The sequence below is a fragment of the Orbilia oligospora genome, assembly GCF_000225545.1.
Source record: "Orbilia oligospora ATCC 24927 unplaced genomic scaffold scaffold00076, whole genome shotgun sequence".
Lineage (NCBI taxonomy): Eukaryota > Fungi > Ascomycota > Orbiliomycetes > Orbiliales > Orbiliaceae > Orbilia > Orbilia oligospora.
Genome location: NW_011645633.1, coordinates 426,934 through 438,938, shown reverse-complemented (window position 1 = coordinate 438,938; position 12,005 = coordinate 426,934). Strand labels below are relative to the sequence as shown.

At 43.2% G+C, this 12,005-nt stretch overlaps 3 protein-coding genes across 3 annotated transcripts; 2 read left to right on the top strand and 1 right to left on the bottom strand.

Annotated features, from left to right (window-relative positions):
* Nucleotides 1-6,844: 6,844 nt before the first annotated feature.
* On the top strand, nucleotides 6,845-8,068 carry AOL_s00076g105 (uncharacterized protein; the record flags this gene model as incomplete). The annotated part of the gene is made up of 3 exons (XM_011122658.1): nucleotides 6,845-6,950; nucleotides 7,026-7,110; nucleotides 7,186-8,068. The coding sequence occupies 3 exons, from the start codon at nucleotides 6,845-6,847 to the stop codon at nucleotides 8,066-8,068; spliced, it is 1,074 nt and encodes a 357-aa protein (XP_011120960.1).
* A 702-nt stretch (nucleotides 8,069-8,770) lies between these two features.
* AOL_s00076g104 (uncharacterized protein) lies at nucleotides 8,771-10,429 on the top strand (the record flags this gene model as incomplete). The annotated part of the gene is made up of 3 exons (XM_011122657.1): nucleotides 8,771-8,857; nucleotides 8,930-9,017; nucleotides 9,096-10,429. The coding sequence occupies 3 exons, from the start codon at nucleotides 8,771-8,773 to the stop codon at nucleotides 10,427-10,429; spliced, it is 1,509 nt and encodes a 502-aa protein (XP_011120959.1).
* Nucleotides 10,430-10,514: 85 nt separating this feature from the next.
* AOL_s00076g103 (uncharacterized protein) lies at nucleotides 10,515-11,865 on the bottom strand (the record flags this gene model as incomplete). The annotated part of the gene is made up of 2 exons (XM_011122656.1): nucleotides 10,515-10,526; nucleotides 10,645-11,865. 2 exons carry the CDS (start codon nucleotides 11,863-11,865, stop codon nucleotides 10,515-10,517), a joined length of 1,233 nt encoding a protein of 410 aa, XP_011120958.1.
* Nucleotides 11,866-12,005: the final 140 nt, after the last annotated feature.

The following is a 12,005-nucleotide window of genomic DNA, read 5'->3' as shown; positions in this document are numbered from 1 at the left end:
GTTGCCTGATATCTATCGATCGACACATCGATATCGATATTGCGATCGCGTTGGAACCACGAGTTATTTATCGTCTCACCGCGATGCGCTGTTACGCTGCAAGATTCTAGAAAAGGGATTAAGGATCATGTCAAACCTCGCATCCTTCGTTCTTTATAATCACGAGTATTGGACCTCATTCGCTGGGATAGTCTTATATATATTCGTTGGGATAGGTGTATACCAGTTCAATCGTCACAGCCTTCCTAACTTGCTGCACGGTTTGCCCAAAATGCAACGATTAAATGTGTTGGCGCCGCGACGGTGCACATCCCGTGAACATGGGTTATGCCTCGCCCATACTGGATTTGAGGCTGGATATTAACCTACTGACTTAAGTTTGTACATATTAGTCTTGCATTTCAGGTAAATATGCAGTTTTCTAGTGAGGGAGTTCTTTGGATCACTTCCCCGCTGTGGTGTGGGTTATATAGCTCGCCCGTCCTTGTCAAGATTACCAAGCTTGCAAGATGGGAGGAGTTATGCTATGAATTGTATAATATACTTAAGTACTTCCAAACACAAAAATTGGGAAGTTATTCCGGAGCAAAAGTGTTTGTTTATTGATGTACCTCACTGCATTTTAGGATGTCTTAGCCTCTAAATTGGGATCCACTTGCTCACCTAAAAACCACAATACATTGGCTTTAAATTGTTTACGATATACAAAGGCGTCATTCATTTGTCTGTACGATATTATGGTCTGTGCCTAGGAACTTCTTCCATATGCAGCAAGATACGCAAAGATAAGAACTAATTCAATCGAATTCAACTTAGTGAATGTGGCGTTATTGGATAGCATGCATCTGCACGCCATGTGAATTAAAACTAGATAGACCCATGATCGTTCTCTCACTACAATCCGCCCTTATATATAGCTTAAAATTTGGCCTTGAGTACTAGAATTTACTTGGTTGCTGAGGATTACTAGCTTATAATTGCAGATTCGGCCAACTTATCCATTTATTTGTTACTCGGATGTGTATTTTTATGTTTAACGACCTATGCCAGGACTTTAGTTAGCCACTAGTCTAGTTCCACGGCTCTCAGATCTGCAGAAGTAAATCCACACTAAGCAATACACTGCTGTAAGTGTTTTTATTTGAAACTGGATATTAATATTGATCTGAGTATCGATCACGCCGCGCACCAGACCGAAAACTCTTAAACTCCTAAGAAACCGAAACGTTTTTTAAAAAACAGAAAAAGGCCAACGCCCGTAAGCCGCAAATAAACTTCTCCCAAAGCACAAAAACAAAAGCCAAACCATTTTTACCATAAATTACAACGGCCAATCTTTGCCGAATTTCCCCACTCTTTATTTCATCGAGCCCTTATGGTTGCATTTTCTTATCTTGGTCGGAACAGCTTTGGTGGTGGGTTCGTCATATCTGATTAGAGCCATGGCATGCTGATGGTGTACATTGCAACTTTCTGGTCATTGAGGCCGTCACGGAAACCTCTTTCCAAGTTTTCGTCAGCGGTTACGAAGGCGAGGTTCTTGAGATGGTCTTCGCATGCGAGGGCAACATCCAGTCGGCTCCGGAGCGTCAGAATCTTTTCCCATCCGAAGCCTAAAGAGAAACGTGTGCATTAGGCTGGAGTATTCATGAATTCGAGAACCGTGGAAAACATACTACTATCCAGGAAAATGCCTTGTCCAAGTTTTCCGGCACCAATGTCGCGTTACCCTACGGCAGTACCAGTTGTGCTAAAATCACGGGCCCTGGCGCACTCTCTGTAAACGAGGGAGGCTACAGACTTGCGGAACATCGCTTTTGGAGGCTAAATTCATAGATAAGTACGCACACTTCAGCCCGGGGTTTGCGACTTTATTTAACTACTTTCTCAACCCATCCGCTTCCACCGCGCAGCTCGATACACAATTGGCAAAACAAATTGGCTTACTTGTGAAGATATATAGGTCTTGTAATGAATATAAGCGGCTAGTGATATGTCGCAAAGGCTCGAAGGGTTTCAGGCTAGCTTAAAGGCTTCAGAGTTACAGCGATAGATCTATAGTTTTTCTGATCTATCCTATGCTCATGAAGATCGAAATCTATTATTAATATTCTGGAATCTATATCTAAATATATGGAACACTTTGTGCTCTGCATACTGTCTAATCGACAGGGATCTCGAATAAACTTGCAGATACAGAGAAGATCGGGTCTGGTTTATGAGACAAATCTCCTATGCATAAATCCAAAACTAAAACTCAAACAATATATACATATTATTCTATACACTAGTCAGTCTTAAAGTCTATAAACAAGACACAAAAAACAGCGACTTTTACCCTACCCGTAGTTCTTTTCAAACCGGAAGGCAACGTCTTTTAATATCTACTGTGCCGGTAAACAGGTCGATATTACTATATAGTAATAACCCAAACTTATCGAATTATTACCATAGTAATACAATATTGAATTTGTAATTCGTAGTAGAATGGTATTTAGAAAAGTATTTTTATAAATTATTTCGATTCGGATGGTGTTGAAATTATCCCGCTTTCCGGCAAAGTAGGTTAGATTCCCCAGACCCAATTATGGTATCCCGAAACATAACTTCTGGCAAATTTTCCACATCATCTCTCTCGACTATCGCTTCTCTAATTATTCTATGTATCCACATCCACAGATTCTGCGAATCCATACCAGGGCGGTTGAAATCAACGTAATCCTTCTCTTCCTTGTCTATCATCTCTTTAAAAATAGTAGAATGATTGTATAGAGCCTCCCAAGGTTTATAAACCTTGTGGTCAATCCAAAGATCAAGTGCAAGCTCTGATCTCCATTGAAGAACTTTAGAGTCTATTAGTTTTTAGTTCTGGCTCCCTGTAAGACGTGTTGTCCTTGTTGTAGCCCGCCCCCTGCCCTGCCGGGGACTTCGTGTTACGTTTGGCGACGCGAGACCAGCCTGGCCATGCCGAATAGTGGAGACCTAGCTGAGCTCCGAGTTAGCAAGGTCGCACACTGCATATGCATATTTACTAAGTACGTATACCGCCTGGGTATCATTTTCTATAACACAAAGCCTGTCGCGGCCAGTCAGATCCTACTACTGTAGAGCAGGTACTCCTTATATATTTCAAATACCCCCCAGAATCCCTTTGGCTAGACCTAGTACTAGCCTTCAATATGACTATACATGATTGTGCTCTTAAATATTAATAGTACTACTTATAAATTAAAATTTGTCTCGAACCGTTAACCAAACACCATAACTTTAACTGGCCTGAAGTCCCCGCTGATAATTAATCAACGGCTGCACGGTGGTCCTACTCCAATTAATTATGATTATATTAGCGTATATTATACAAACGACCATCCAAATACAGAACACCGCCCGAATTGTTTTCGGCATTTTGTGAAGGGAGAGGCGGGAGGCATGTGCGCCGTTCTGTAGATGTTTTTTTCATAAGCCACGATCGATTTCTTGTTTATTCTTGATCCCAATCTAAGCTACCAAAAGAGCACCAGAGAGGTTGGAGATGCCGGCTTGCCAAAAGGCTGTGAGTAAGCTGCTTAACAAACCCAACATACAATATACGGTGGATGCACAGTCTAGCTTCTTCAAACGAAAACCCCCACGCTAAATATGGATATATATAAATATGGACACGTCCCTAAAACCAATGCCTATGGCATGTCATGACCGTATATAAAACGGGGCGACAAAGGCCGCCTGAATTGCTAAGTCTACTCATATTTAGAGAGCTCTCCCTTATAGCTTGTGCCCAGCACATAGTACTATATAGTAAGCTAAGATTATCAGACAATATTTATATTTTTTCCTACAGGTACCCATATTGCATGACACTGGCGCGAAAAGGCAAACATTGAAACGTGATGCATCATAACCTGGGGGGCTTTCTCGTCAACGAACTCCTCAACTTGAAAGCGGTTGAAGGACGCGAGCGAATACCTTATATCATCACCGCCTAGCGGGGTTTGAATTAGCATGGAATCAAGTCAATTCTTGGCCCCATGAGGTCAAGCTGAGGGAGCTAATCAGACATAAAAACTATCGGCTGGAAACCTCACATTTATAGACTTTCAGCTTCTCTTGGCCGCAAATCAGGTTGTCCTTAGCTACACATGCCGATATGCGCGAGATACAGTTCAAGCACAAATTTGGTTAAATCCGCTAAAGAAAACTGTATATATAGGCAAGGATAGCGGGAATTCATGATAATATTATCCCACCCTGTCTAGAACAACCTTTGGGCTTTGAAGTTGCCACCACCTGATGCTAGTGGGTCGCCGGCCGTCTGTTCTATAGCGAAGGACAATTAATTATTTAAGAGACGCCACAATAGAGAACTCTTAGGCAATATTTTAGCGTACATCTTCATTTTCCACACGATTATACAGAAAACATCACACGGTTTGCACCAGGTTAAAACTCCACAACGGATATTCGGATACACCAACTATCATGCGTCGGAATTTCTTGAATATCTTTCCACGTTTTCTATTTTCCTTTTTTGTCTCTCCCTCTTTTGACTAACAAAACCACAAGGATCCTCGACGGCTCGGTAGGCTTACGACATTTTGTCGTACTAGGGAGTTGTCGCTGGTATAAATGCCGCAAGGTAAAAAAACCACAATGCGGCCGCGTGGTCGGACAAGCTAGCCTAGTTTATAATTTAGCGCCCCCCACAAGTGGGGCTCTGTCCCAATCCTGTATTTTCCCACAAGGCGCGCCTCCGAACCAACCGGATATTTCTTTTGAAAAGGGGATTGCTATGACAAACGGTCTGCCTCAGTCCGGCTCATTCGTACTAAAAATCGACATAACTTCGACCGGTGACCCCATCCATGCGTAGATATCTTCAAAGATTTATGCTGTAAAACCCGAGCCATCTCGGAGTTGGCTGTCATCTGTCTATTTGAAGGCAAAAGGCTTCTGTAATTAGTATTAATAAGGCTCAGTTGAGCATGATTACACGAATACAGACAGAATGACAGCTGTTAAGCTGGGGATCGGATAGTTGGTCCTAGGATTCTCTGGAAGGTGTGGATATAAACGTAAAGACGTACGTCTGGGATCATTCCATCGGAGGGGCCAAACGTTCGTAAGCGAGCCATGATAGCATACTGTGAAAACCATCAACTTTGGATGCAAGGTTACTGAAAGCTATCACATTTAGACTTTCGCCGGTCGATAGTGGAGCATGAAGAATTAGCTAGAGGAAAGATCAACCTTCGCCCCAAATATTTGGAGGGCGCACTAGAACAAAATTCATGAGACCTCTTCTAGACCCTCTCTAAAGGCATAATCTACAATCTAGACATATCTCTGAAGCGAATCATCTACAGGCTGGCCAGCTGGGTGTATCAAATCATATAATTCCACTACCTATGTGTATGTCATCGCAGTTCTCGAGCCGAGAAAGATCGGAAAAATATATGAAAACGGAAAACACAATAACAGGCGACAATGTGGGGATCGATTTCTGCAGCATAGCAGCAAGCTCTTGATCTAAAAACAGCTATGACCGTCGCAAGATTCTCCTTCGTCAGTTGGAATTAGGTGTAGTAGAATGCAAGGTGAAGCTCCACGAAACTCGTGTGCATTAATACTAAACTCCGATAATAGAAACATCTTTCGAGTAGGACAAATATTCTAAAAACTACAAGGCTAAAATAAAGAAAAGGCGGGATCATGGCTCGGATCTCGTTGCACCTTGAGGCCAGGCCTATAAAGCGAGTATATTATCGTCAAGGATGATCCTCACGGCAAACTGCCAAGGGATACAAGAGAAAAAACTCCAACCTCCTCCTAATAGCGGCTTCTCAATCAGACGTCACGATAACCGCATGTGGAGAAATAACTATCCGAACCTGACCGGCGTTGTTGAAAGTGCCTAGTGTAACTGTGTAATTAAGTAACTACCAGTTCATACCGTGCCATCCAAGCAATCAACCCATTGTGAGAAAAAAGTGGTTCCTGGTCCTCTTTTCAGTCTTCGAAACGGATTTATTCTCGTAGACCTCATAATGTAAGTTTAGAGTTACGAAATGTCAATATCGATATGCAATCAGAACCCGGGGCATGAGAGAATGTATGTCTCGAAGCCGCATGGTTGCCGCATGAACCAACCTCATTTGTGGTATTTTTGCTTTTCAACACAACAACAGAAAGCTTAAATTTAAATATCTTAACAATCATTCCGTTTCTGTAGGCTCCTAGGCAATAATATTATAATAAGGGAACGAGATTTTAACATACCATGTATATGAGGGTATGCTCTATCCAGAGTCCCAGTTTCACGGTCCTGACAAGCACTGGGACTCCATATTTCCTTTCTTTGGTGGTATCTTTGCTTAAGCATTCCGCGATTTGATCGGAGGAACATGCCGCATCTAACTTGTCCTGCGTTGGATTATGCATGGCTTAAGCCACATAAAGCCGCTAGCCCGAAATCCGTAGGAGAACAGAACTTATCATTTCAAGACCCACTGGATAGCTTAGTGTAGGCTGTTTATCCTCATATACTAACGAAACGAAATCAGGCCTATAGCGGTTGACCGAAACTCGGAAATTGTGGAAATGAAATTAGACGTCTGCGTCTGAAACTCACCTCGAGCTTTATGCAATGTGAGTATACGATCCACGTAAGGGCGCAGGCCAATCAATTGCAATCAACCCACCCGCGAAGATATATAAGGACATAGATCCCCCGCTGCCAAAGGAAGTTTTCCTCTTCTAGCTGTGGGCAACTGTGTAATTTTGTTCAACAGCTGGTTCACTTTAGCGCTCGATTCAATAAATCCCTACACCCTTTACGAAATACAAGATGAAGTCTCTCATTACCTGGGCTACCCTTACAGCCGCAGTCCTCGCTGCAGATGGAAGAGTTACGTCCGTCCAATCGGGATGCGCTCACGACAACTGCCTTAGAAGTTAGTACAGCACTATTTCCATAAATTTTCTACAAAGAGGCTATAGGACTAACTGTCGATGTACGATATAATTAGAGGTCATTGCTGGCAGTTTTACTACTCGGCCCGGTTATTCCCATTGCGTCTCTTGGCTCCTAACCACCGTGATACCCCCTTCGGCGTAAGCTAAACCTAGTCCTACATCCTACCGATCTTTGGTTTCGGTTCTTAGCTGACACTGCAACACGATCTAAAGATTAAAAGTGGAAGTGCAGTACACCCTCGCAACATCGACTGCGACAACAGCAACTGAGACGAAGACTGAAAACTTTATCACACCGCCCCCATCCATCCTAGAGAAGCGCAATACCGGACATATCGAATATCTCCATCTGAATGAGAAGGGCTTCAAGAAGAAGGTCAAGCGCGCAACGACCTCGTCTTCAATCGTAAATTTACCGCCAGACTATATCATCGAGGGCTGTACCGATCAGGGGGGTACTAGGAGCGCCAGTTTTAGATATTCTAGCGCTTGCTCCTGCGTTGGAGCCACTGCCGGTGACCCATTAATTGCGGCACAAGGAACTATTACTTCAGTGCAAGTACTCCCAAGCCCTGACACTATGTCGATAGTGTATCCTACGAAGACAGAAACAGTCTATGTCTTGAAGGCTTCGGTTTCCGGCGGCAATTCGGCCGCTTCAGGCAAATACCTTGCATCCAGTACGCTTCCGGCCTCTGCCGCATGGCTCATCGCTGCCACCGGTTCTGCAGCCGCAGCCGCAGCCGCTCCTACACTTTCCGTTTATCCAGACTTAAACGGAAAGACCACCTTTGGTGGAAAGCTTATCGTAGCGAGACAGTCATCAAGTTATCCTGATGTCAGCTTCTTGGAATTGGTCACTGACAGCCAGCCAATCCCTGCGAACAATCTACCCGTTTCCTGTAAAATCAACCCCGACTATAGCATTACTTGCAAGTCTCCCAGTACAATCGGTGGTCCCGAAAACAGAGGGACATTATACCTAACCGGTGGCTCTGGTGGAGGCGCTTACACTTTGCGACTAGTCAAGGACGGCAGTACCCCTCCGAACAATGACTTTTTCTTATTTACTTTGAAGCCTCTTCCTCCAACCTAAGATCGATTTCGCAATCTTTTAGTTGATAACTGCTCCTTATTTGGGTTATGAATTTGTCGGTATTAATGACAAAGAGGCCTTTACACACCATAGCACACGTTGTGTCTACCTTTACACCTTCGGCCGGGAACTTAATATGTATTAATGTATTTGGATGATTGGTATTGATAATTACATGTAGTTCTACCACGAAACACAATAAATATAATATGACCTTCTAATGCCTTAAAGACCACCTTATCTTATTGATAGCTTCCGGAGCAGATATAACTTATAGCGACTTCCATAACTAACCTTAATTTTTGGGTCCGAGACAGGAATTTCGTATTTGAGCATAATCACCCGTCCCGGATATCTGTGGTACCGACTTTTCAGGACTTTATCGGTACACACCTGCCAAATCGGGCAGCTGTATGGAATCCTGGGCAGCGGGCATAATGGATATAAAATATGTAACCGCCGCCTTCCTTGTCATAGAACTGCCTTCCCTGCGTTGGATTTTCAAGCAAGGGGGGGTTTTACAGGCCAACGCGTATTTATGGTGTATCCCAAGGGGGGGGTCCATTCAAAGACGATGCTGCCTTATTCTATGACCCCGGCCGCGGAGCAGGAGTATATATAATGTGGCTGCTACGTCCGCAGAAAGTCGAGTTTAATAATGATATTGTATCTTTATTGAGCTTCTGACGTTGAATCGCAATTATGGCGCTCTCAATCTTATCCATCTTGTTAGGGTCTTCGCTGGTCCTTCAAGCGTCCGGTACACCATTGCCAACTTCTTCTAGATGCGTAAGTGACCTTTTTGATTTCCTTCTTATTGAATACCACCTATTCGCATTCTGTATTAACTCTTGCATCTAGTGTCATCTGTTGAATTCTGAATTCCGAGGAGGAGAAAAAGTGCTATACCCGCAGACCTCAGAATACGGAGTACTAAACACTTACTTCGGTACGTTTTCCAATAATTACCTAGGTATATATTTATAATTAAATACACAGCTAACACTCTATTATTATAACCCGCCAGCCCCAACATCCCAACAAAGTCCCTCCTGCATCTTCACCCCATCCGACACCTCGGACATCTCCCGCGCAATCAAACTCTTCACCCGCCGCTCCTGCAAATTCGCAATTCGCAGCGGCGGGCACCACTACAATGCCGGCTGGGCTTCCATAAATAACGGAATCCTCCTTTCCCTCAGTAACCTAAACAAAGTCATCTACAACCCATCTTCCCAATCCGTATTCGTAGGATCCGGAAACCGATGGCGAAAAGTCTATAATACAGTAGAACCCTACGGTCGAACCGTCGTCGGCGCTCAAAACTCCGATGTTGGAGTTGGAGGGTTCCTGGTTAACGGAGGTATCAGCTTTTTGGCAGATCAATACGGATGGGCTGTTGACAACGTTCGAGAATTTGAAATCGTGGTGGCAGATGGGAGGGTTTTGAAAGCGAACAAGTATGAGAATAAGGATCTGTTCAGGGCACTTAAAGGCGGTTCGTCGAATTTTGGTGTCGTGACTGGATTTACACTTGACACTGTGGAGTCGAAACTCGCTACTGGCGCATACGTCGAGTTCCCTGCATCCTCTTACGATACATTAATCAATGCAGCTTATCAATATTGCGTCAAAGGAGAGGATCCAAAAAGTCAAGTTCTATTCATTTCTTGGTTAACAGTCAAGAATGGAGCCATCTCTGTAAAGGATGCATTAAGCCTGATTTATACAGACATCATGGATGTACCCAATCCACCAAATGCATTGGCCCCATTTATGGATAAGAAGATTCCTTCTTCTCTAGTCCAGATACTGGGACGAAATCAGACTATGGGAAGCCATGGACATGATTTAACACAAATCCAACATCCTGGAATCCGTACTATTAGACAGACGATATCAATTATCCCTGATGCTCAATTACTAAAACAGTTTCACAGAATATTGATTCAAACAGCGGAACAGTATAAATACATCGAAGGGTTTACAACAGATCTTCTTTTCCAACCTATTGGAAAGAAGTGGATCGCAGCTGGAAACGCAAAGGGTGGGAATTCAATGGGTCTTACTGAGCCGGTTATTATCCTATGGGTCCAGCCACATTGGGCATCAGCGAAGGATGATGAAGTTATCGCGCAGTTTGTTACGAAGGTTATCATGCAGTTTGAAAAGGCAGCGAAGGATGCTGGCAAGTTGTCGAAATTTGAGTACCTGAATTATGCGGGTCCTAAGCAAGGTCTTATGGAGGGCTATGGGGCAGAGAGTATTCGAAGACTACAATCTGTCAAGAGGAACTACGATCCGAAAAATATATTTGGAACACTATTGCCAGGAGGACCTAAGATTCCAGGTTTATATTAACCTAATATATTAAGATCGATATCTAGGAACAGGAATGGCTCATGAAAATAGCACTTAACTATAAAACTCTTTTGTCTGTATATATCTACTTAAGTACCTATATATCAATGTATATACTTAAATTGCAATTTAAAGCAATCGTCGACTAATGAAATCTAGTCCATATCAAAACAAAGCCTTTCCGTTTTATACTCATCAGACCAATAACACCTAACCTCAGGCCCTCCAGCTCCATCCACCCATTTAACCGTCACTTTAATAGCCTCCAGCCTATCCGTACCGTCACGCCTCCAATATTCTACAGTCCTCGCAAAAACCACCTCCTCCAACATCCTCGCATTCGTCGCCCATCCTTTCACTACCGCATCAGTCTCCAGCTGCCACGGCGACATAAACTGCGCTTCATCCACAAAATCATACTGTTCAGACCAAAAGGTCCTAAGATACTTTAACTTCGGAAACAAGGAGACCGAATTATATGGTTCAGCGTGTATCAGACGATTCCCGGAAGACATTCGCCCGTCGATATATATCATCAGATTTTCGACGTTTGGGAATGATTTTACTAATGGAAAGAATAGCTTTGCACCGTCGTATAGGAAGTGTGGGTGTATGCCCAGTGTTTTGACATTAGGAAACTCTGCATCAGGGAATGAGTATTCATCAATCATGCGGTTTCCGTCTAGCTGGACAATATTCAAGTGAACAGTCTTAAGTGTATCCTTCGCAGTTAAGACACTCGATAAAGGGTATAATGGCGTGGGAAGTATTTCAATCGGTGAATATTCGAAATATAGCGTCTCGAGATTAGGCGGGAAATATACCCCCGTCAACGGTGTAATAGGAAATGGATCGCGAAAGGCAGGGTGTTCGAGGAATTCCCTGTTCTCTTTGTGTAATAAATCCTTGTTAAGATTCGCTAGATGTAAAGCTGTTCCGGATGGTAATGTTCGGATTTTTAGAGAGACTTCTTTTATCGTATAATACGCTAAACTATCTTTTTCCAGGGAGCGGAAAATTATATAGACAATCCGCCGGTAAAAGTCTCGATAAAGCTGCACGAAGGAGGGAGAGGCGGTGATTTCGAGATGTAGATTCCTTAGAGAGTTGAAAAGATGCGCCCATGTTGTGAATACTTGATAACTGCTAATAATGGCATTCGTGTTATCAGTGGCTGGAAAGAGCGTTAACTGCCTGACATCTAACCGAACATTCGCCAGACTTCCCCCATCTTTAAAAGCTGAGAATGCGGTAGTAAGTTCGGTATGGTCGAGCGTCAACCTTAGATAGCGGAAAAGTATTGGAAGTGATTTGGCGCGGAAGGATTTAGAAGATAATGAAAAGTTCTTTAGATCCTTAGAAGATAATTCTGAGAGTATTTGGAAGATGAGCTCTGAGGGGATCAGGTCAACAAAGGTGATCGAATTCGAAGACATCTTGCGAAAATTCGTTAGAATATTCAGGGGTTGAAGCGTAGAAACAAAACCCAGGTATATATAAGAGAAAATAAATCATGCATGGGATTTTATATAGTAGTAGATCTGAGGGACCAGGCTACGTCGGTGGAGCTACTATG